At 45.1% G+C, this 26236-nt stretch overlaps 1 protein-coding gene across 6 annotated transcripts in view; it reads right to left on the bottom strand.

Annotated features, from left to right (window-relative positions):
• SNX30 (sorting nexin family member 30) overlaps window positions 1–25814 on the bottom strand; it is a 109691-nt gene extending 83877 nt beyond the window's left edge. For 2 of the 6 annotated variants that reach the window (XM_086316012.1, XM_086316011.1), the window contains exon 1: window positions 25344–25790. In XM_086316012.1, coding sequence (XP_086172138.1) covers window positions 25344–25499 — 156 coding nt within the window. In that variant the 5' untranslated portion in view covers window positions 25500–25790. Of the gene's footprint in view, window positions 1–11709; window positions 11837–24399; window positions 24421–25343 lie in introns of those variants that run through there. The other 4 variants (XM_086316005.1, XM_086316010.1, XM_086316008.1 and 1 more) reach the window with 4 other exon arrangements.
• Between the last annotated feature and the right edge of the window lie 422 nt (window positions 25815–26236).

The following is a 26236-nucleotide window of genomic DNA, read 5'->3' as shown; positions in this document are numbered from 1 at the left end:
CAGCAGCTGTATGTGTGTCCGAGAATGTGTCCCTTCCCTCTAAGTCACACAGCTCACTGACACTGCTCACACCATGACTTTATAATCCTTCATTATTTCTGCAAGGTCAGGAACATGTACTCTTTCATGTATGATTTTAGTACTTTGAATCGTCTCTTTTTCTAGGTCAATTCCAGCTAAACGCTGCCAATTCTGTTGACTGTTTTCAAAGAATGAAATTTTGGTCCTATTAATTTTCTCTATTGTTTTCCTATCCTCTATTCCACTAATTTCCACTCTAATCTTAATTTCTTCCTTCTGTTTGCTTTAAAGGTCAGTTTGCTCTCCTTTCTTCAGTGTAGTAGCTTAATTTGTAACAGCCCAAAGCTCAAAACAACCTACATATTCATTAATGAGTGAACAGAGAAACAGATAGTGATTATATTCATTCAATGAATGAATGAATATACTCAATAATTTTTTTAAAAAAGAACTATAGATAGAGCAACAATATAAAGTCATCATGTTGAAAGAAACTAGAGAATAAGAGTATATATTTTATGATTCCAATTATACAAAATTCTAGAAAGTGCAAACTGACATAGTGACAGAAAGCAGATCAGTGGCTAACTAGGCCAAAGGTGGGGGAAAATATGAACGACAGAAGTGCATGGAAACCGCTGGAGAGGATGCTCTGTATCTGGATTGTGATAGTAGCTCCACAGGTATATATGCAAGAGTTAAAACTAATTGAATCACACACTTATTTTATATAAATTACACCCCAAGAAGTTACTTCTTAACAATGCTTTAAATTTATGTTTTTAAAGTGGAAAAGAAGGCAGTGGGGCAGTCTCTATATACGTCTCAAGAGGAAATACTCAGCCAAATTACCATTCAGACAAGAAAAGAATAATATATACCACTCAGCTGTTGTTATAGAATATATATCATCCAGGGTGGTTGTGTTTTTTTTCCTTAAGTTACTCTCAGACATAAAATATAGTATACTGAAAAACAGACAAAAATTTGTTTGAGAAAGAAAACATTAGTTTAAGGGAGAGCTGATGCTTCTGTGAAATTTGACTCAACTGTTAAAAAGAATTCATAAAATATTTATGATAAAAACTCTCCAGAAAGCAGGAATGGAAGGAACATACCTCAACATAATAAAAGCTATATATGACAAACCCACAGCAAACATTATCCTCAATGGTGAAAAATTGAAAGCATTTCCTCTAAAGTCAGGAACAAGACAAGGGTGCCCACTTTCACCATTACTATTCAACATAGTTTTGGAAGTTTTGGCCACAGCAATCAGAGCAGAAAAAGAAATAAAAGGAATCCAAATTGGAAAAGAAGAAGTAAAACTCTCACTGTTTGCAGATGACATGATCCTCTACATAGAAAACCCTAAAGACTCCACCAGAAAATTACTAGAACTAATCAATGATTATAGTAAAGTTGCAGGATATAAAATCAACACACAGAAATCCCTTCCATTCCTATACACTAATAATGAGAAAACAGAAAGAGAAATTAAGGAAACAATTCCATTCACCATTGCAACGGAAAGAATAAAATACTTAAGAATATATCTACCTAAAGAAACTAAAGACCTATACATAGAAAACTATAAAACACTAGTGAAAGAAATCAAAGAGGACACTAATAGATGGAGAAATATACCATGTTTATGGATTGGAAGAATAAATATAGTGAAAATGAGTATACTACCCAAAGCAATTTATAGATTCAATGCAATCCCTATCAAGCTACCAACGGTATTCTTCACAGAGCTAGAACAAATAATTTCACAATTTGTATGGAAATACAAAAAACCTCGAATAGCCAAAGTGATCTTGAGAAAGAAGAATGGAACTGGAGGAATCAACCTACCTGACTTCAGGCTCTATTACAAAGCCACAATTATCAAGACAGTATGGTATTGGCACAAAGACAGAAATATAGATCAATGGAACAAAATAGAAAGCCCAGAGATAAATCCACGCACATATGGACACCTTATCTTTGACAAAGGAGGCAAGAATATACAATGGATTAAAGACAATCTCTTTAACAAGTGGTGCTGGGAAATCTGGTCAACCACGTGTAAAAGAATGAAACTAGAACACTTTCTAACACCATACACAAAAATAAACTCAAAATGGATTAAAGGTCTAAACGTAAGACCAGAAACTATAAAACTCCTAGAGAAGAACATAGGCAAAACACTCTCCGACATACATCACAGCAGGATCCTCTATGACACACCTCCCAGAATATTGGAAATAAAAGCAGAAATAAACAAATGGGACCTAATTAAACTTAAAAGCTTCTGCACATCAAAGGAAACTATTAGCAAGGTGAAAAGACAGCCTTCAGAATGGGAGAAAATAATAGCAAATGAAGCAACTGACAAACAACTAATATCAAATATATATAAGCAACTCCTACAGCTCAACTCCAGAAAAATAAATGACCCAATCAAAAAATGGGCCAAAGAACTAAATAGACATTTCTCCAAAGAAGACATACAGATGGCTAACAAACACATGAAAAGATGCTCAACATCACTCATTATCAGAGAAATGCAATCAAAACCACTATGAGGTACCATTTCACGCCAGTCAGAATGGCTGCGATCCAAAAGTCTACAAATAATAAATGCTGGAGAGGGTGTGGAGAAAAGGGAACCCTCTTACACTGTTGGTAGGAATGCAAACTAGTACAGCCACTATGGAGAACAGTGTGGAGATTCCTTAAAAAACTGGAAATAGAACTGCCTTATGATCCAGCAATCCCACTGCTGGGCATACACACTGAGGAAACCAGAAGGGAAAGAGACACGTGTACCCCAATGTTCATCGCAGCAATGTTTATAATAGCCAGGACATGGAAGCAACCCAGATGTCCATCAACAGATGAATGGATAAGAAAGCAGTGGTACATATACACAATGGAGTATTACTCAGCCATTAAAAAGAATACATTTGAATCAGTTCTAATGAGGTGGATGAAACTGGAGCCTATTATACAGAGTGAAGTAAGTCAGACAGAAAAACACCAATACAGTATACTAACGCATATATATGGAATTTAGAAAGATGGTAACAATAACCCTGTGTACCAGACAGCAAAAGAGACACTGATGTATAGAACAGTCTTATGGACTCTGTGGGAGAGGGAGAGGGTGGGAAGATTTGGGAGAATGGCATTGAAACATGTAAAATATTATGTATGAAACTAGTTGCCAGTCCAGGTTCGATGCACGATACTGGATGCTTGGGGCTGGTGCACTGGGATGACCCAGAGGGATGGTATGGGGAGGGAGGAGGGAGGAGGGTTCAGGATGGGGAACACATGTATACCTGTGGCAGATTCATTTTGATATTTGGCAGAACTAATACAATTATGTAAAGTTTAAAAATAAAATAAAATTTTAAAAAAACTGCACTATTAAAAAAAAAGAATTCATAAAATAGAAGAGGCATTAATCTAAAAAAAAAATTGATCACAATGAGGAACTCAGTAATTTCACTAAAACCTAAAAGAGGAAGTAAAAACTAACTCAAGGTCTCTCCTTGTTCTGGAGAAAGTTACAAATACTAATTAAACCTTGATTATGGTAGAAGAATATAATTATAAACTTTAGTCAAATAGAAACAGGAAACAGAATTTGCAAGAAAATAAAATTGAACAAAAGGACACTTGATCGATGTATCCAGAGTCAGGAAAAGGAGAAAGAAAACAAAAAGAAAGCATAATAAATAGAAAATAAAGAATAAAAGTAAAATTCCACACAAAATATTAGCAAACTGAATCCAAGACTAAGTAGGACTCATCCTGAGTATAAATATTAGGAAATTAACTATATTAAAATATCAATGCAGAAAAAAATAATTTTCATAGATGCTAATAAGGCATTTTATTAAACCCAATTCCATTCCTAATTTTTTTTAAATTGGTAAGCAATGAATTAAAAGTAAAACAAAACTTAACTTGATAAGAAAACAACAACAAACATATCTAATGAGAAAATACTCGATATATCCCCTTCAACAAGAAACAAGATAAAAATGCCCTCACTATTTTAAGAATTTCCATAGGTCTTGGTCAGTACAACAAAATGAAAAAAGTATATTTTAGGAGAGAAGCATTCAGTTGCAAAGTATATGATTCTCTTGGATTTCCAAGTAGAAAATAAATGAAAAATGATTCAAAACATGTTAGGAATTCAATAAGGTGGCTAAGTGCATGATAAAATTTCAAAAATAAATAGCTTCTCTATATACAGGCCATAAGAAACTGCAATTAATAGTAATTTTTATTTTAGAACTTTATCTTTTGATCTTGGGGCAGAGGAAGAGAAACAGGAACCTGAAAAGCCCAGAAATGCAATGGTCTGTCCAAAGGGGATTTGGCTAGAAGCACCTAGAACAGTGCCGGGCACTGGATAAATATTTTATGAATAAATGAATGGAATATGAGCTTCCTGATTAGGTCTGTTTCCTCTCATCTATTTCCTCTAGGAGGGAGTTCTGTTTTCTTGCCAGCTGAAACAGACCTTTCTTCTCAAGGTATATAGCTCACACATCAGAAAGATTTCTCCTTTCCTTTTTAGCACGTTGAATGAGCCAAGAGTAATTTACTCTTATTCAAACAAAATGAAAATCAAATAAAGGAGAGGAAGTGAAAACATCTACCATAATCAAGTCATGGCAATAATCAGATCAATGTTAATGTAAATATGACATGATTGTGAATGTTTATTGTGAGCTGTTTATTGGTTAAAGCTATCTATAATCTGGCCCTGAACTGCAGAAAATAACCCTAGAGCTGACTCAAGGTTTTCTTTCCCACAATTTATGCATTCTTTCTGTAGAACTGGGTCTGTTTCCTCTTCCTTCCGTGCAGTCTTATAAAAATTCTTAACTATACAACCTTGCTATAGTCCAGGAAGCATTTTTCTTTTCTTTCACCTGTATTATTATGTTCTGAATGTTAACACACCACATGATGCACATATGCCTACCACTGCTGCTGCTAAGTCACTAAGTCACTTCAGTCGTGTCCGACTCTGTGCAACCCCATAGACGGCAGCCCACCAGGCTCTGCTGTCCCTGGGAGTCTCCTGGCAAGAACACTGGAGTGGGTTGCCATTTCCTTCTCCAATGCAGGAAAGTGAAAAGTAAAAGTGAAGTCGCTCAGTTGTGTCTGACTCTTCGCAACCCCATAGCTGAAGCCTACCAGGCTCCTCCATCCATGGGATTTTCCAGGCAAGAGTACTGGAGTGGGGTGGCATTGCCTTCTCCACACCTACCACTGGTACCTATCAAAACAGGCAAGGAATCTTTGTAGTCATCTAAAATATGTTGTTCATATCAATTACAAGGATCAGTCATGGGGCCTTTCTGGTGGCTCAGTGGTGAAGAATCCATCTGCCAATGCCAAAGACATGGGTTCGATCCCTGATCCAGGAGATTCCACATGCCACGAAGGAACTAAGCCCATACACTACAACCACTGAAGCCCGCATGCCCTAGAGCTCATGCTTCACAAGAGAGGCCCCCACAGCCAGGAGCCTGCACACCACAACGAGAAAGCAGCCCTCGCTCTCCGCAGCTAGAGAAAAGCCCATGCAGCAACAAAGACCCAGCACAGCCAAAAATAACAACTAAATAAATAAAGTTATGAGAACAGCTTTTGGGGCCCACTATGCATGTCATTAAGTTATCAGAACCACCTTACTAACTCAGACGGTAAAGATCTGCCTGCAATGCAGGCGACCCAGGTTTGATCCCTGGGTTGGGAAGATCTCCTGGCTGAGGAAATGGCCACTCACTCCAGTATTCTTGCCTGGAGAATCCCACGGACAGAGGAGCGTGGCAGGCTACAGTCCATGGATCCCAAAGAGTCGGACATAACTGTGCAACTAAGCAGGTAGGCACGCACTATAATTCTCATTTTATTGACAGGATAACAGAGGCTCAGGGCAGGTAAGTGACTTCCCAGCCAGTAAGTGATTATATTAGGACTCCCTTGGCTAACTCTCAAGGTTCCATTTTTTTCTTTCTACTCAGTTGCACCAACTTCAAACCTACATTACTCTAACTTCTCTAATGTAACAGTTTGAAATTACATTGATTTGGAACCAGAGGAGCAAAAAAACTTTATTCCTCCTGCTGCTGGTAACATTGTTTCTCATGATGGACAGATTCTCTCTATCCATTTCCTGCAACATCACAGACCAACAGAGAAATGAAGTTTCCCTGATTCATGAATAAGTCAACAGCAAGACTCTTCTGTCAGTTTCATCATAATTTAACCTCCAAGAGAGTTTAAAGTGGACAGTATTGTGATTTTAAGTAAGCAGCCAGCCTGTCAAGGTTAATACCTGAAAACATATTCAGCTATGTGATACCAAAACTGGTTTATTTAAAATGCAAACACTGCTTCTACAGCTTACAATCTTGGGACGCTGTGGTGTGTCTTTAATGAATGTTATCCTTCTCCACTCACATGTTCAAGAGAAGAATGATTTGAGAGAAAAAACAAGTGGCTACCTTCTTCAGAGTCAGGTTGAAAGTGGAGATGTGACCATTTTGCTCAAACCACAGCACTTGAGACATGCTTAGTAATCTGCGGGGACTTTCCTGGTGGCTCAGTGGCTAAGGCTCCACACTCCCAAAGCAGCACGCCCAGATCTGATCCCTGGTCAAGAAACTAGATCCCACATACCACAGCCAAAAGGATCTCATATGCCAGGACTAAGACCCAGTACAGACAAATAAATAAATAAAAATAAAGATTAAAGAAAAAAAAAAGAAAGAAATCTGTAGATGCACGTTAGCCCCGAATTTGGATCTCAGTCTAAAAATCTAAACAGTCTAGTAAAAAATACTATATAAAATACTACCTAGGTTACTCAAAAGGCTCCATAGATACCTACAATAATGTGCCGAGCCTCCCAGAAGACCTGGGAAGGAGAATTTGGTTACACTGAAAAAGTCAAGTCCACTGCACTGTTTCAGACAGAGCTGTTGGTCTGCCCCTAACATAAGCATGCATACATGCAAAGTAAGTCGCCTCAGTCGTGTCCGATTCTGTGTGACCCCACGGACAGCAGCCCACCAGGCTCCCGTGTCCACGGGATTCTCCAGGCAAGAAGACTGGAGTGGGCTGCCATCTCCTTCTCCATCACTAACATATCCACCCCCTGGTACCACGTCTTCCATTTGCACTTGTTTGTAAGTTGGTCACCCCTCTCTCTAAAAAGCTGCAGCGAAGCCCAGAACCCCTCACCCGGATAAGGACTGCTATGAGGAAATCTGGAAGGGAGAAGAGCTCACATCACTGGCTGAAAACGTGTCTCTTTCATGGAGCCAAGCAAGGGCCACGGCAGCCCTGTGGTCAGGGAGGGAGGGGGCAAGAGCATGAAACAGGGTCTGACAAGGTCCGGACAGCTGGTGAAATACGGCAAGGTCCTGCTCCTCCTCGGTGACTTGAGGCAGGAAAGAAAAGATATCTTAACTCCAGGGGAAAAAAAGATAGTTCAGAAAATTGAATGATCATTGGGAGAAAAGGGTAAAAGCTCACTCTGAGCCAGTATTCACCTGTATTTGATGAGAACAGATTAAAATCTACAGAAAAGGGCTTTCCTGGTGGTCCGGTGGTTAAGAATCCACCTTGCGATGCAAGGGACACTGGTTCAATTCCTAGTCCGGGAAGATTCCACATGCCTCAGAGCAGCTAAGCCTGTGGGTCGTAACTACTGAAGCCTGCGTGCCCTAGAACGTGTGCCCCACGACAAGAGAAGCCACCACAATGAGAGGTCCGTGCACCACGAGAGCCTAGCCTCCACTCTCCACAACAAAAGAAAAGCCTGCACAGCAACGAAGACCCAGCAAAGCCAAAAATAAATATTAACAAAAAACGACAGAAGAGCACTGTCTCTTCCCTCCCCTCGGTTAACAGCTGAGTTGTGTCCTCTTTACGTCTAGCGCAGGTTTAATTGTTTTCAGGCAGGAACAACGTACACATCCCACTGCACGTGACTGCGAGTGAGAAGCCCCACTTTTCTTTCTTTAATAGTTTTTACTGGAGTACAGTTGCTTCACAATATTGCGTTAGTTTCTACTGTACAGCAAAGTGAATCAGCCACATGTATGCGTATGTGTCCTCTTTTTTGGATTTCCTTCCCATCTAGGTCACCAGAGAACACCAGAGTAGAGTTCCCTGTGTTATACGGTAGGTTCCCATTAGTTACCCACTTTACACATGGCATCAGTAGTGCATATATTGTCTATTTGAAACACTGAGTTACACAAGGGTTAATCAAGTTTTCCCCTTTTCATCAATACCAACTATTACTAACCAAACTAGAAAGAGAGAAGGAGCGCTCTTTCTCTCTGATTTGGTCAGAGAGCCTCCAAGGAAGGAAGACTACACTCTCAAAGGGTCAGAGAATTACCTTCTGAGACGCATCAGCGCACCCTTCCGAGGCCAGTATACACATGCACCCCTGAACTACTCTTGCACTTGCACACAAGCCACAGCAGGCCGCCTGTGGTTTGTAACGTTTCTTTTTTTACTTACTATATCTTGCCATTACTGCAAATGAGTATGTGTGTATACTCTTTATAATACATTTTAAAGATTATCATGGTTTACAAAACTAGCTCCCTATTGGTGGATATTTAGGCTCCTTATCTTTTGCCATTAAAAATAATATTGCAACAAATACAGTTGTGCACATGTCTCTTTATTGAGTCAGCACATACTTGGGTACTCACCCCTCCTAGGCTTTGTTCACGCGCTGCCATTACGGCATTAAGCAATGAGAGCCCCTGCCCTCACGGATTTTACAGTACAGTGTAGGAGATGCCAATGTCTGAGGGCGCGTTCCCTCTGAGTGGATCAGAGGATCCTTTTAAAGCAACTGATCTCTATCTTGGCTACATGTTATAATTCTCTGGAAAACCCTTTTTAAGAAATACTGGTCTCTGGACCATCCTAGATTCATGGGATCCAAATTTCTTGAGATGGGGCCCAGGTAACAACATTGTCTACAAAGTCCTCGGACGATGAGTGTTTAGCTGCATACACCTTGATTAGGGTATTCACAATGACAGTGGAAGTGAAGAAGGACATTTAAAGAACAGTGATGTCAGCCGTTCTCGCCTTCTGAGACGGCCTACACACTCTGTGGAGCGCGTTTCTTTCTAAATAAATCCGCTTCTTACCTATCACTTTGTCTCTTACTGAATTCTTTCTGCAGTGAGACATTGAGAATCTGAGCTTCACTGAGTCCTGAGACCAGTTGCAGGGGATCACACCTCGGTCACACCACACTGGAGTAAAGCAGACCTGGAGAGGTGACCTGCGGCAACAGACCTCCCTGACTGCTCACACGAACTGCTCTCTGGCCTGAGGCTTCTCGTCTGAAAACACAACAGAAGTGCAGCCAGGGATATGCAGGCCATAGCAGGGAGCCTCCACATCGGGCACACAGCTGCCTACAGGCAAAAGACCTAGATTCCTGCATTTTTAGGGAAAATCTGCTCTTGATAATACTTGGGCCCTGTATCTTTAGTATTTTTTCTCTTTAAAAAAGAAAAAGAACAGTGATGTTATATACAAAAACAGCATGTTTAAAAAAGAGACAAAGAAAGATGAGGTTTCAAATACTTTCACCATAGGGAGATTATAACGTGCTAAAAACAAGAATCACAGAAATACCTGGAAAGATGTGTTTAAAGCTAAAAAGGAAGATGTGGGAGTCCTAAGCCCTGCTGCAGTGGTAAAGTCCATCCAGAGACGAAACCTAAGGAACTAGCAAAGGGCAGGAAGCATGGCTGGATGGGCTTACCGTTGGAACTTAGAAGGAAAGAGAGGAGAGCCCAGCAAAGCGGGGCAGAGCAGGGGAAGGAAGGCCGAGAGAGGAGAGAATTAATTCATCCAGTGAATGAAGCATCCACTATGTGCCAGGCATTGGGCCGTGAACAGAGTTTAAGACCCTGAGGAAAAAAAGGCATAGAAAAAAAGCATTGAGGGGAAGCTAGCTAATGATATCACTCAAGGAAAATGAGCACTGAACCAAGGGTCTAGAAACCTGGGTCCTGACCTCAACTCTGCCACAAACCAGCCGGGTGACCCTATCTGATAAATCACTCCTCTCTCTGAGTCACAATTTCCTCTACTGAAAAGAGAGGGTCCTGGAGGGAGAGACCACGGAGTCCTCTGCGGCTCTAAAGGCCTGAGTTGTTAACGGCACAAAAACAGCTGCTGCGGTTCTCCCTGAGCTGTGAGAGGTCGAGGCAGGACCTGGCCCGTGGGGCTGGATGCTGAGGCAAGAGGAGGCAGATGGTGAGGCAGATGGAAGCACTGCACAAAGACTGCTCATCCAAGGAGCCTGACGGTGACGGGAGAGCGAGCAGGCAGCAGGCAGCGAGCCTTGGGAGACTTCTCTAACAAGGGAGGCTGCTAGGGGAGGAGGAAGAGGCTGGAAAAAACCAGAAACTGAGATGAGGGAAGAGACACAGGCTAAGATACACAGGGGTTGGTTTCATTTCCCTTGGCCTGAAACTGCGTTTTGTATAAGAAACGCAACCCACAGTGCCTGATGCAAATAAACGCTCAAACAGTGGGGAGCGGGTCGATGCCAGTTTGCAGCAGTCGTGGTGATGACGAGAACATGCTCTAAGGCGGGACAGATCCAAGTTCAAATCCCAGCCCCACTCTCTTCTAGCTCTGTGACCTTGAATATGTAAATACAACTTCATCTTTCAAAGCCTGTGTTTCCCCAGCTGTCAAAGGAAAAGGAGATAGTAAATGCATGCTAGGGGAGTGCTCTGGGAGGATGCAGTATGGCTCCCAACCAAAAGAAGTGCTCCCTAAAGGTTCGTAATGATCACAGACACATGGTACTATCATCGCTGGGTAAAGGTGATAACTGAGGGGACACCCTCGACAGGGAAGACATCAGAACAAAAGGAAAAGAGAAGAGAAGCAACAGTTAGGGACGTGACAACAGTCCCAAGCAGATGTTAAACGTGACAGTCTGGGCATACAGGAGACCGTGTTAAGTTAGTCTAGATGTTGACTGGGGGATGGAGTGTTCCGGGCAAGCCCCGCAGTCAACCCAGAATGGAGAAGCCAGTCGGGGGGACCCCGACTCACTGCAAGCATACCCCCAGAATGGCAACAGTCCTGAACCAGAAGACTGAGATGGTCAAGAGGTGATTTTAACAGGACCTGGAAACCAGGACATCCAAAGGGTACACTCAGGGCCAGCTTCACAGGGACCCCATGTGCCGAGGGATTTCACACTAGGTTTAACGCTCTGCTATTACTATCTTGAAATTCTTAACAATTTTTTTTTAACATGGGGGTAAGAATTTTTATTTTGCACTGGGCCCCACAAATTACATGGCCAATCTTGGATATACATACACTGGTGAAGAACAGTCACTGCATTAACGTGCATATACTAAAAGCTAAAGGACTGAAAAATTTACTATTAACTCAGGCCAAAAAACAATTATTCAAATCATTGAAATCCCAACACTGACTAATTCAGAAGGCAAAATGCAGTTGTTATCTTTAATAGCTAACCCAAGACCTCCTTCCAACATGCTTCACTTAAAATTTTCTTTAATAAATTACTCTGACTACCCCCCTGGCATTCAGCACGTACCCCTGTTATAATGTTAAACAGCAGTGACTCACCTGTACCTCCCTGTCTCCCTTCCTGGACCTTGAGTGGCTAGAAGGTAAGGTCATCTGATCATCTTTGCATTCCCCAAGCATGGCACATGAGAGGCCCATATAAATCTCTGAGGAACGAACAAAAAGTCCAAGCGTCCTTCACTAGTGCTGATGCACGTCATGAAACAAACAAGATTTACTGGACCAGACAGTGCAGAAAAAAGGCTGCTATACTGCGTTTTTGCAGCACAGATGCTGACGCAGCAGGATGATAAGCCTAATTCCTTACAAATGTTGTTGTTGTTTATCACTAGTCGTACTCGACTCTTTTGTGACCCCATGGACTGCAGCCTGCTGGGTTCCTCTGTCCATGGGATTTTCCAGGCAAGAGTACTGGAGAGGGTTGCCATTTTTCCTTCTCCAGGGGATCTTCCTGCATTGGTAGGTGGATTCTTTACCACTGAGCCACCAGGGAAGCCCTCCTGAGAACATACCTCTTCCCTAATTAAATAGCCTGAAAAGGGCTAGTTCTCCATTTTCACAGTAAAAGAATTATTCTACAATCATTTTTATTCTATATATCCAGTAAGACATTTTTCACCTGGAATATCTGAGCCCTGACCTGTCCCAGGTAATTGTTATTTCCAAAATGTAGGTATCTTAACTCCCAAGGAACATAATGCCTCCCACTCCACAAGACAGAGGAGGTTCAAACACATGTACAAAAATTCATGTTAGCACTTCAAGTATTGATACGCTCTATTGATTCTAGTAAGAAATTATATTTAAAAGTATGTGTGTGTGTGAAGTCGCTCAGTCATGTCCAACTCTTTGCAACCCCGTGGACTGTAGCCCACGAGGCTCCTCTGTCCATGGGATTCTCCAGGAAAGAATACTTAAAAAGAATATACACCCTCAAAGGAGAAAGAATAATTTTTTCAGCAAGTGATACTGAGAAACTGGATATTCACATGCAAAAGAATGAAATTGGACCCTCTTCTTAACACCATATACAAAAATTAACTCAAAATGGATTAAAGACCCAAAACTACAAAACTTCTACAAGAAAACATGGTGGGGAAGCTTCACGCCACTGGAATTGGCAGTGATTTCTTGGATATGACACTAAAAACACAGATAACAAAAGCAAAAATAGACAAATGAGACTACATCAAACTTAAAAAAATTTGTGCAAAGGATTAAAATCAAAAGAGTTAATAGGCAAACTACGGAATGGGACAGAACATCTGTAAATCATATTTGATAAGGGGTTAATATCCAGGATATAAAAAGAACTCCTACAACTCAAAAATAAAAAAAATCAGATAATCTGATTTTGAATAGACATTTCTCCAAAGATGATATACAAACAGCCAACAAGAATATGAAAAGATGCCCAGCATCCTTAGTCAGAGAAGTGCAAATCAAAACCACAAGATACAACCTCATAGTCATTAGGATGGCCACTACCAAAAAGATAGGGAAAAAAACGCTGGTGAGGATGCAGAGGAATTGGAATCCTTGTGCACAGTTGGTGCGACTGTAAAATGGTGCAAACACTATAGAAAACAGTATGGAAGCTTCTCAAAACTTTAAAAATAGAATTAGCATATGATCCAGTTTTTATATATATAAACTTTTGGGTTTATACATCCAAAAAAAAAAAAACGAAGACAGGATCTTGGAGAGATAGCTGCACATCCACTGAGGCACTGGCAAGAGGTGGAAGCAACCTAAATGCCCATCAGTGGATAACTGATTTGTTAAATGTAGTAGTGTTCTTGCCTGGAGAATCCCACGGATGGCAGAGCCTTGTAGGCTGCCGTCTATGGGGTCGCACAGAGTCAGATACGACTGACACGACTTAGCAGCAGCAGCAGCAGCAACATACATACAATGGAATATTTTTCAGTCTTAAAAAAGAATATCCTGTTACATGCTACAACATGGATGAACCTTCAGAACATTATTCTAAGTGAAATGAGCCAGTCACAAAAACACAAATACTGTTATGATTCTATTTATATGAAGAATCTAAAGTAGAGGCTTCAAAGTCATAGAGACAGTGGAATGGTGATTACCAGGGCCTGGGGGAGGGAGATAATGGGAGTTGTTATATTTAATGAGTACGGCGCTTCAGTTTTGCAAGATGAAGAACTTTGGAGATCAGTTTCACCACAATATGAATATACTTAACACTACCGAACTATATCCAATACTCTGGCCACCTGATGTAAAGAGCCAATTCACTGCAACAGACCCTGATGCTGGGAACGACTGAAGCCGAAGGGAATGACAGAGGATGATGTGGTTGGATGGCATCAACGACTCAATGGGAATGAGTGTGAGCAAACTCTGGGAGACAGTGAAAGACAAGGAAGGCTGGCATGCTGCAGTCCATGGATCGCAAAGAGTCAGACATGACTAAGCAACTGAACAACTGAACTATATACCTAAAAATGGCTGAGATGGTTAAAAAAAAAATAATCAGGGTATTGACGACCACCTCATTGTACGTTCAAGTCTAAAACTACTACTAACTTCGAATGTCAAAATTATTGTAGAAAATTAAATAAATTGTATTTCATGTCTTTTCTTTTTTTTTTTTTTTTGGCCTCACTACAGGGCAGCTGGAATCCGAGTTCCCCAAACAGGAATCGAACCCAAGTCTCCTACATTGGAAGCATGGAGTCTTAATCACTGGAGCACCAGGAAGTCTAGTGTCTTTTTTTTTTTAAGTATACAGTGGACTGTTGAACAACATGTGGGTCCTCTTATTATTCGATTTTTCTCACTACAAAATCCAAGGTTGATTGAAACCGTGGATGTAGAACTGTACTGACTATAAGGTTAAAATGTGGATTTTCAACTGCGTTGGAGTCACCACCCTAATCCCCAAATTGTTCAAGGGTCAACCGTATGTATCTAAGAAACAAACCCAATGCTCATTAACTGCTGAATGGATAAACAGAAAGTCGTCTATCCATACAATGGAATATTATCCACCCATAAAAGGAATCAGTACTGACACACACAACATGGATAAACTTAAAAACATTAGACTGACGGCCACATATTCTGTAACTCCATTTTTATGAAATATCCAGAATAAAAAAATTCATTGAGAACAAAAGCAGATTAGTGATTGCCAGGGGTTGGGAGTCGGGGAAATGGAGTGTCTGCTAATGAGAATGAAGAGTTTTCTGGGGTCACAAGTTTTATGGGGTCCAGAGGGTCACAAAAACCCTCTGGAATTAGATAATGGTGTCTGTCAGCTGTACAACCTTGTGAATATACTAAAAATCACTACATTGTATGTTTCTAAAAGGTGGCTTTAATGGTCTGTGCATATGGTATTGCTTAAAGTAGTGTGAGCTGGGTTTCTATTGTTTGCAAACGAAACTCCTGACCAGTACACCCCCTGAATCCAGTGAGTCAAAGCCCTCCTGAAGCTGCCTCCCCTCTACCCACCACTCCTGCAAAAAGACACTGCCAAGCTTTGGCACAGACTGGTTCTTCTGCTCCAGTTACCCCTCTTTCCTGTCCATTTGGGAAACATCTACTTCAGCCTCCAGCTTAAACGGCATCTCCTTTGGAAAAGTCACCACGCTCCTGGAGCACGGTCACTCCTTACCACACTCCCTACACATTATTTCCATGTAGATGCCGTGGTGCCCATCTGTCTCCTCTCGCTGGCCAGTTCAGTGCACACTGGCCTGACTTCCAACCACCAACAACCCACACTTCTTGGCCCAACTGCTTCCTCCACTGCTGAACCTGCTTCACCCATCCATGGGCAGGCTGGAAAAGTGCTCAGAGTTTAATGCTCAAACACCACATCCATGCAGTGGTCAACCAGTAACGGACAAGGGCTGCTACAGGGTGGGGACAACTGAGGTGCATGTTCTGTACAGACTCCCAGGACCCCCAGTTATTGCTTCTAAGGCAGTAACAACACCTAGCACTTTCACAGTACTTACTATGTGCCAGACGCTATTCTAAACTTCAGAACACTACTGTGCAATAATCCAAAATTTAACAAGGGAGACACTGAGGCATTACAAGGCTAAGGAACTTGCCCAAGGCCGCAGGGCCTTTTTTATTATCTAGGGTTTTCACGTTCTATTGCAAACCATCTGGGTATATGTCTCCTCTCTTCTGCACTGGACCATGACTCTCTCAGGAGACAGACATTTTTTTTTTTCGTTGAACCATGCAGCATGTAGAATCTTAGTTGCCCAACCAGGGATTGAACCCATTGCCCTCCGCAGTGAAAGTGCAGAGTCCTAACAACTGGACCACCAAGGAAGTCCCGAGAGATGTTTCTCTTTTTTTTTAATCTTTCTCAATGTCCCTAGCATCCAGCACAGAGCCAGGTATGTAACAGATACTCAAGAGGTTCAGGTTTTGAGAAGTGCCCAAACTTTGACACCCAAAGATGCCATATGCTTTTCCTGCCTCTGTGCCTTTTTTCAAATAAGAGTCCTGAAACACCTTTTCTGCATGTCACTCATGCCCTTGTCCCCTCCTGCCCCAACACATACACACACACACACACACTCACACAAATTCTTGATCCCTGCTCTGTGGCAGCCAAAATGAGGAATTCTGTGGGCAAGGCAAACGTGAGACAGTGTATGACTCCCCGCCCCAGGGCCTAGGAAACAAACCCAATTGCTCACATATGAGTTACTGCACCTTCGACTACCTGTTACTTAGGTACCTATTCTGAGAGACTCTCATTTACCAAGGAACATCTGTCTTCCTCCCCGTAACCTCTATTAATCCCTGATCCCCCATCCTAAAGACCTTCCCTCAACCCTGTTTTTCCCCCAAGCTACCACCTTTCGTCCTACAAACTGCTAGGATCGCCTGCCTTCCATTTGACGGCTAATATCCACTTTGTTTAAATTGTGACCTCAACCTCTGCATCTTCCACTCTCATCTTGCTTTGGATTGCTTGGAGTTACACATTCGTATAACAAAGAAGAGCTTCCCGGAGGCAGCGCGGGTGCTAAACCTTGAAGTGTGAGTGGGCTTTTAGCAGCAGGGTTCAGACAAGCTGTCCCAACTTGACTTCATGCTGCATTCCGGCCATCTTTACACCTGCTCACGTGCGCTTCCCCAGCTGTGCTCTCCCTCTCAGTGAGGGCGCCAGTCTCTTTCTCAGACTAGAAAACCAGCCATCCCCACTGCACCAAAACTAGTCATCTTTTCATCTTCTCATTTTTCTTCTTTCAGGCCGCAACGGCAACCTAAACCAAACTGACACCTTTCTAACTTAGCTGTTTCACCGCCAGACTCTCCCCACCCCAAGCACTGATCACAACGCCCCTGCTCAAACATTCTCACGGGCTGGCTACTGCCTAAGAAATACAACTTCCACATCAGAGCATCCAAAGCAGTCTCAGCCTCCTCTTGCTCTGTCTTCCCACCTCCTCTCTCCCTGATCCCCATACTGGCTCTCCAAACCGACTCCCGACACACGACCTAATCCAACGCAACCCCAGTGGACACAAGTCTCTTCCATCTCAGGAACTTTGCTCTAGTTGCTCCCTGGGCCCATGATGCCCTCCCCACTCCGCATCTGAAAGCCTCCTTGAACTTCAAGGACCTGGTGAAAACACACCTCTGCCACCGAAGCTGATTTGCTGATAATACACTTGTATTTATAACATATCCAGCAGTGGGGGTGGCCAAGAGGAACTAATCATCCTCCACTCCAAGCTCCCAAAGTAAAATTTAATTTTCACTTCATGTTTTAAAGTAGACGTATTGGTCTTTTTTTGTTTTTTTTTTAGGTTTCAAGGGACAAATCAAATTGAAAAGAGTATAAACAAAAAGGCAATCATGGAACTTCCCTGGTGGTCCAGTGGCTAAGAATCTGCCTGCCAGTGCAGGGACACGGGCTCTATCCCTGGTCCTGGAAGATCCCACGTGACGCGGCAACAACTAAGCCTCTGCACCGCAACTACTGAGCCCACTCTCTAGAGCCCAGGAGCCACAAGAGAGGCCACCGCAACGAGAAGCCCACGCACCGCAACTGGAGAGCAGCCCTCACTCACCGCAACTAGAGAGTAGTCCTCACTCTCCGCAACTAGAGAGCAGCCCTCACTCACCGCAACTAGAGAAAGCCCGCACGCAGCCACGGAGACCCAGCACAGCCAAAAATAAAAACGAACTTTTAAAAAGGGCATCACGCCCTCCTGTAACCAGGATGCCCGGGCAGCAGTGCTGGCTTCAGCCACAGTCGGCACAGGTGGATCCAGGCTTCAAGTGATCTTCAGCGATCGTCCCCCTCTTCCTCTCCAACTCCACCTTCCTCTCTGGCTCTACTCTCCACATCACAGGGAACAATGGCTCATGATCTAACAAAAATAGAGATTCTTTGCCCCCAGCAGCCATCTGAGCAAATCTCTGTTTGGTTACTTGGCTCTGCTGGGATCACGTGTCCATCAAGGACGCTACGGGGGCCAATGGATGCCACAGATGAAAGGCCTTAAGCGAGAGGAGGAGAGAAGCCAGAGTGTTTCTCCCCAACCCTAAGCCCTCCTCTCTGGGTCACAGAGCATCCCTGGCCGCAGCTGCTTCCTCTCCAGCGCTCCCTCTTCCTGTGGTCTCTGCACTGGCTCAGCTGTCCAGCCATGGTCTAGTTCCCACAGAAGCTCCTGGATTCTGCTGACCTCACCTCCTCCGGCCCCCCAACCCCCGCCGCTTGGGTGACTGCAGCTTCCGGCTATTCCTAGGCTCTGGGTTACCTCCCTGTCCTCGGCGTAACTTCAACATGTCTTCCAGCACCAATGTAATTAACTCCCTGCATTATAGTCTCTCAGTTTGAAAAAACCTACTGTAGTTTTTAACTCCCTGACCAGACCACAACCAATATTCAAGTTGACAAAGAACAGACAGAAATTTACCAAGAAAATGTGAAGAGGTCAGTACCAGGGAATAACAAATCCCACTACTACCACCTCGCAGCTGTTCAAGGCTCACTTTGCATCAGGCGCTCCTCTAAGTGTGAATCACTGCATCTTCGTATCAATCCTGTGATGGAGGTACTCACTTCTGTTATCCCCTTTTCACAGAGGAGGAAACTGAGGCTCAGAGAGGTTGAATAACTTACTGTCACAAAGACTACACGTAGTGGAGCTGGGATTCAAATCTAGACAACCTGGCTCCAGAGAGCACACTCTAAAACACAAATCCCAGCGAGGAGAGAGTTTCAAACAGGGGGTTACTCAGCAGGATCGAGTGCTGTTCAACCTAAAAAGAAATCAGGGAAGGCAAAGATATGAAGTGCCTACTGGATTTAGCAATAAGGAAGTCACAAGGGACCTGTAGTAAAGCCAGAAGCCAGACAGCAGTAGGCTGAGTAAGCCAGAGGTTAGGAACTAGAGACAAGAGGAGCAAACCTTTCTTTCAAAAGGTTTGGCTCTGAAGAGGAGTCACAAAATAGGGCATGAGATGGAGAAGGAAGCATCATAAGAGTTTCCTTTGCTCTTTGTTTTAGAAGCAAGAACAACTTGAGGACGTGTAAACACCGATGGGAATGCAGACACAGACCTGCAGACATGGAAAACAAACGTATGGTTACCAAAGGGAAAAAGGGTAGGGGATGGATAAATTCAGAGCTTGGGATTAACATACACAATAGTATATTTAAAGCAGAAAACCAACAAGGGCCTACTGTATAGCACAGGGGACTACATTCAATATTTTTTAGTAACCTATATGGGAAAAGATTCTGAAAGATACATATGGATGTAGGTACATAAACGGAATCACTGTGCTTGTACGCCTGAAATTAACACACTGCTAATCAAACATACTTCAATTTTAAAAAATATTTTTAATAAAAATTTTCTTTAAATTTTTACAAAATTGATGGGAATGAGCCAGTTGACAGAGTGTGTGAAGACACAGGAGTGAGGCAGGCCAACAAAAAGCAGGGCCTCTGAGAGGCCAGAGCAGGTGGGCTGTACCTATAGTCCAGGATGGGCCTTGGAATCTCTTCTACTGCAACCCGGGTGGGAGGTACAGAAAGGGAGGCCACAGATTCTGATCATCCTGAGTTTGGTGAAAGGAAGTTCTTTTACAGCAGCTTCTAACTTCTCTAAGGCAGAAAGTGAGGCCAACAGAATGAGCGGGTAGAGTGGAGGTGGGGGGTGCAAGGTGTGAGGAGCAAAGCTTCCATCAGCCACGGTGCAGAATGGGAGGAAAGAAAGGAGGGCCCAGCCCAACATCCCCTAGGGAAGGAAGTGGCAACCCACTCCAGTATTCTTGCCTGGGAAATCCCATAGGCAGAGAAGCCTGGTGGGGTCCTATAGTCCATACAGCCCCTCTTCCAGCACAATTGCAGAGGGGTGGAAAAGGGAATGTAAATATGAATGTAATGTGTGGATGTTAGGCTCATCAATTTGGGCTATAGTAAAGACAGGACTAACAGCCCCTCTAGTCCATGGGGTCGCAAAGAGTCAGACACGACTGAGCACAACACAACAAGCCCAACATCAGCAAGGCCCCGGCTGTGCTTGGAAGCTGTGAGGCTACACTGGCAGCAGCTCTCAAGGTACCTCGCCTCCCAAGGCACGGGCAAAAGACAGGGACAAACAGAAGGACCCAGACTGGATGTAGAGGAAGGAGAGTGAGGGGACTGCGTCAAGGACAGCAGCAGAAGAAACTGACAGGCTGAGCCATGGAATCTAAAGGAGTCCGGTGAGCACAGGCCTTTGGGGAACAGATGCAAGCAGTTCTCACTGACTGGCAGCAGGACAGGCAAGATAAGAGCTATATGATGGCACTATTTCAGAGTGGGCACAGCTGTGTCACGGTGTGAGGGTGTGGCCACAGAGAGGGCAACTGAACTGGGAAAAAGGATGGAGGTGAAAGACACGAGGTCAAGCAACTGACAGTTTCAGAGATTTGGACAGAGTTCTTGCAGTGAAGATGTAATTGGGGAAGATAGCTGGGGGTTTAAAGATTTTAACGAATAAGAGAAGCAGGGAAGTTACGAAGAAGTAGGGACGAAGGCGGCAGTGGGAGGTCTGTAACGGACAGTTGTGAAACAACAGATGCTTGTCCAACATTCATTCATTCCTCCTCCTCCTAGTAGCATCCTGACCCTGCTTCGGAAACCACCTCCTTCTTCCCAGGCACAAAGAGGGCTTCCAAAATATGAGTAAGAGTCTATGCCTTAACTCTATGTCCAGAGGGTGGGGGTAGGAACATAAGTGCTCATTTTATTATTCTTTAAACTGTATAGATACATTTTATTAATACAGATAACGTTTATATACTTCATCTATATTTATATTCACAGTTAAAACATACATACAAAAACTTCCCTTCTCTACCCTCCAAAGATAAGGACCTGGCCCAGGCTTTGGGCAATCAGTTATAAAGATTCAGCACCTGACCCAATTTAGGCCCAGAAGACTGTAGCCCAGAGCTTTGGCTGGAATTATTAATATCAGGAAAGAGGTGCTCTCTTTCGGCTGGAGTTGCAAACCTTGTCTGTAGACTGTATCCCTTCACCGACTTGAGAACATCACTAGTTAACACAGAGAGAAGGAAGCAGAGCGAAGAGTCAGAAAGTGACAGACTCCCAGCATCGTTTGAATACCTTGTTCCAGCCATTCCAGAAACCAAAATACCTGTGGCTTTTCAACACGAGCCAAGAGATTTTTTTTTTTTTTCCCTTTTCTTCAGCCAGCTTGCACTCAGTTTATGTCCTTTTGACTAAAAGGAAACTAAACTCAGTGGAGCAAGCAAATAAAGGATTCTCAATTCAACAGCCTGTGTGATCCTTCAATACTTAAGTCAAATCATACCCTCCTACTGTTCAAGTCCCTGCAACGGTACTCAAGTCAAGGCAAAAGTTGAGAGTGGCATACCAGGCCCTAGATCATTGGCCCCTTCCCCCTTCTACCCATGGTCAAGGCCTCCCCACTAGCACTCTGCCCCTACACACTGGCTTCTAGGGTAGCCCCTGACACGCTGAGCAGGCACCTTGAGGACTTTGCTCTGGTTGTTTCTTCTACCAGGACACTCCTCCAGACATCCACTTGCTAACTCCCTCACCTCCTTCAAATTTTCTGCTCAAATCTCAAGTTCTCAATAAGGTTACCGAAACCCACCTCTGTACAGCCAGTGATCCTGAACACTTCCCCCGCCCCTCCAGTTTGACTTCCTTTCACAGCATTACTTAGGGACTTCCCTGGTGGCTCAGATGGTAAAGTGTCTGCCTGCAATGAGGGAGACCCGGGTTCGATCCCTGGGTCAGGAAGATCCCCTGGAGAAGGAAATGGCAACCCACTCCAGTACTCTTGCCTGGAAAATTCCATGGACAGAGGAGCCTTGTAGGCTACAGTCCATGGGGTCGCAAAGAGCGACTTCACTCACTCACTCACTCACTCACAGCATTACATAAAATCACTAAAAATATAACCAACCAGGACAGGGGTTTTCAGCTGGTTGACTCGAGTTCCTAGAACAGTGCCTGGCTTGTAGGAGGCCCTCAAACATATTCTGAGTGAGCAAATACAATGACATGAGCCTCAAAGGAGCAGCACTTGGTCTTTAAAAGGAAGTGGAGGAAAGGACACCGACCCCCATCGCCTGAACTTGAAATAAGCAGAGTGGAGGAGGAAAGGACCCCGACACCCATCGCCTCAACTTGAAATAAGCAGGGTGGAGGAGGAAAAGATACCTCCGTTTTGAAGACTTTGAAGGGGAAGTAGTTACCTAAGGGGGCAGAAAGTAGGTGGAAGAGCTCAGTGAAGAGGTTGAGGATGTGGGTAGAGGTGTTAACCACAGGTGGGGCTTGAGAGGACTTGGTGTTATGTTTTGGGAGGAACACAAGAGCTGGAGGCTGAGTTAGGGGGAAAGCAAGCCCAGAGTGGTTTGCAGGTGAAAGTAAAAAAGATAAATGGGCCGAGTGGTTTATTACATTTCAGGTGGCGATAAAAGATAGAGCGCTAGAAGACCTGGTGAGTTTAGCCAGCATCAAAAGCATTTCTAGCAACCCTTGGTCGATAGAAAGGATTCTGCCCTTCACACCAAGGTTTGAATGATTTTAGACTTTGTGGGTGAAAAGGCCATCACATTTGGTCTTTCCTTCCTTCCCCAAACCCCAGAGGCCACTGAGAAGTGTCTGCTGGACTGAGACGCAAGGCTTTCCCTTTCATAGCACTACAAAAAGCAATTCCCCTCTGCATAATACAATACCCCTGCACTATGAACAGCCTGTCAAACACTCATTCTCCAGGTCCAGAACTGACTATGAGTCAGGCATCCAGGGTCACAACCCCAGAGCCCCAAAAGGCAAGACGACACAGGCTCCTTTTCAAAGACAGACCATAGCACTCAATGCTCCTACCTGCTCTCCCATGACCCCGATATTTCCTGGGCAAGAGAAACCGGGACAAAGGGAAGGCTTCCTTCCACCGGTCCTGATTCACCTCCGTTGCTTGATAAGCTTCTCTCTGCAGAATTTTCTCCAGAGTTACAAGAACATATGTGTATGCCAAGCCTCAAGGAAAATGTTCCTCCCAGTCAAAGAAAGAAATTCTATTGCTCTATAAGCCTCTAAGGAAAAGTGGCTCACTATAAATCAGGCCCTTGGGAGGGAGGTCATTTTGATGCTCCTCATAGCTCTAATGAGACATTAAATATTCCAATAATTAATAATAATGCCTTCAAGTTTGTCTTTCTCAGGGAACGGTCCCTGTAAAGGAAGCAGGGATGATCAGACTTAAGCTTGACTTCAGGGCCACCAACTAGATCCTGGGGGCACAGGGCATCTGTCCTTTCAGTACTTAGCAAAGATGCCCACACTTCTGAGTCAGGTGTCCAACAGTGGTTCATTAAGCAGTCAACTTCCAAGACGGCCCCAACAACTCTCACTTCCTGGGATTTATACCTTCTTCCCAGACTGTACCAGTGATGACCGGTGTGGCCAATAGAATATGGCTCAGCTATGTCACTTCTGAGATTATGCATCTTGGGATCTCTCCATCTCTTGGATTCCTTGCTCTGGGGGAAACCAGTTGTCACCTCAAGCAGCCTTATGGAAAGGAACGAAGCCCTGACAACAGCCAAGTGAGTGAGCGTGGAAGCTGGAGTCCACTCCCCTATCCAGTCTTCAGTGACTACAGCCCGTGTCAAAGCTTGAAGGGAAGCTCGTGAAAGATCCGAGTCAGAACCACCGAGATTTAAGTTGCTCCCAGATTTCTGACCCAGACACTATTTTCAGATGCTCAATGTTGGAGTAATTGGTTACACAGCCATAGATAATTAATTCACTATCCTATATAGACCTGAGAAAGAAATCAGAAGTTTAACCTCAATTCCTGTTCTACATGCACACACAGGACCAAGTTCTCTGTCCCTAAGAAAGCAACAAATTATCATCATTCAACAATTACTTATTAAATAGCAAATATAGGCAAGGTATTTCCAAGCGACTGAAACCTTCATATAGTTTATAATCTATAAAATAAAGAGGAATATTCACAAACAGACACGCACATATCTCCAGTTGCTCAACCCATTGGTTTCCTTAGCTTTATAAGTTCCCTTACTCCTAATGCTGTCCCTTCCCTTGCTCCCCCAACTCTACTCTTTGCTTTCACAGAGCTCTTGGGAAGGTTCATCAAGTCCCACTCCCTGGCTATTCTGACTGCTCAGTGCTCTCACATTCATTTCACTCACCACCATATGTCCTCCCATCTAAGGGGGAAAGAAAGTTGGGTCTCCTGATTTCATTTAGTACTGGGACAAAGAGGCACTCATTTAGTATTTTACTAGGAGAGACTATCCTGATCACAGGTGTTGAGAACAACTCTAATTTCTGCAATTAGTGACTAAGTCACAACAGCAGCGCTGATAATGCCTGTGGGGGGAAGGGAGATGCCGTCCGTCCCTAACCGCTCACTGGACTCTCCTATCCCTCAAAGCAGCAGGAGGGTCATGCTGCTCTAAGAGAATCAGGAACCTCCCTCTACACAAAGGAGGTCAAAGGGCGACCTTTCTTCCCATCAGCCACAAAACCAGCCTCTGCCAAGCCTAAACAGCGTGGGAGACCGTCAGAGGTAAATGGAGCCCCAGACAGAAAACCACAGGGGCACTCTCCTCCCGCAGCCGGCAGGGATCTGAGTCAGGTGACTCTCCGGGGCACACAGCAAACCTAAACAAAGATCACTCCCCACGTGACAGACGGGGGGTAAGAAGCCTCTGGCAGTTAAGACCACGGAAACCATTAACTCTTTTTTCTTTGCAGTCCCAGCAAACTGGTGGAGCTACAAGTGACTGCATCTGGAGGAACCGGGACCCCATCCCCGGACACAGGCGCTGAGCACTGCACACACGCCTCCAGCCTCAGCGAGCAGGGACCCCTCCCCACCAGCTGTCACTGGCGCTCGAGACCAGCCAAGCCCGGCCAGCCCTCGACTCTGACCGCTTCCCCTGCGCGGCTGCGACCCCGCGGGGGCGGCAGAGAGGAGACGCTTCTTCCCAAGGCTCCGGGGTGAGGGCACGCCGGCCCCCGGGAAACGGGCGGCAGGGTGGGCGCGGCCCGGTGCCCAGCCGGGCTCTAGATCCTTCATCCCCCTCGGGAGCCCAACCAGTCTCCCAACCCGCAGCCCCGCGCGTCCCACCTTGTCGCCGAAGCTGCGGGCAGTCAGCAGGTCCGGGCTGGGCGTGCTGTCGCCGCCCACGGCCTCCTCGCTGCTGGAGCCGGCCAGCGGGTGCGGCATGTCGCGCAGAGACTGGGGCCCCGTGGACGGCAGGGCCTTGGGGGGCCCGCCAGACATGGCGCGCTCGGCTCGGGACGCGCCCGCCGCCGCCGCCGCTTCCTTCTACGGCCCGCCTCCGCGGGCTCCCCCAGCGCCCCGGCCGAGGCCGCGCTCGAACGGAGGCCCAGCACCAGCGGGGTCGGGAGCCGCCGCCACCGCCACCCGCCGGCTGCGTCTGCCCGCGCCGCGCTGGGCTGGGCTGCTCCGCTCCGAGCCGCGCCGCGCGCCCCCGCTCGGCACCCGAGCCTGCGGCGGGTCCGCTCGCACCTTATCCCGGGCGCCCGGCCCGCACCGCCACGCCGCCCAGCCAGCTCGCGGCCCCGCCCCCGCGGCGCCCGGCGGTCCCGGGAGGGGGAGGAGGAGGGGGAGGGGCGGGGAGAGCGCCGGAGGGGCGGGAAAGGGGAGGCGGTCAGCTCGGTCCCCGCCCGCCGTCCCGCAGGAAGTGCGCCCCCGGCCCTCTGCGGCGGTCGGGCTGGTGTCCAAGCTCCGTCCCCCGGAGGCCGGCCCCTTGGGGTCTGCGCAGAGCTAATGTTTAACGGAAATCAGAGGTGGAAACAGACGTTGGAGGACCCTGTTCTATTCCAGCCGCGTTTACTGCTGCGCCCAGGGGCAGCCACGCTTGGGGCTGGGGCGGGGGCTCTAGGGACACGCACGTGAGTTGAGATTTTCTGGCCTCTCAAACCCAAGATAGAAGGAACTACGAAGCAAGAATGGCATAAAAGGTTATGAGGCTCCTTGAGCACAGAGAACATCGG

This window comes from Bos grunniens, chromosome 8, assembly GCF_055505025.1.
Source record: "Bos grunniens cultivar Pamir isolate PY7600 chromosome 8, Bosgru_T2T1.0, whole genome shotgun sequence".
NCBI lineage: Eukaryota > Metazoa > Chordata > Mammalia > Artiodactyla > Bovidae > Bos > Bos grunniens.
The sequence above is the reverse complement of the archived record's forward strand: the minus strand, read 5'-3'. Positions and strand labels throughout refer to the sequence as shown.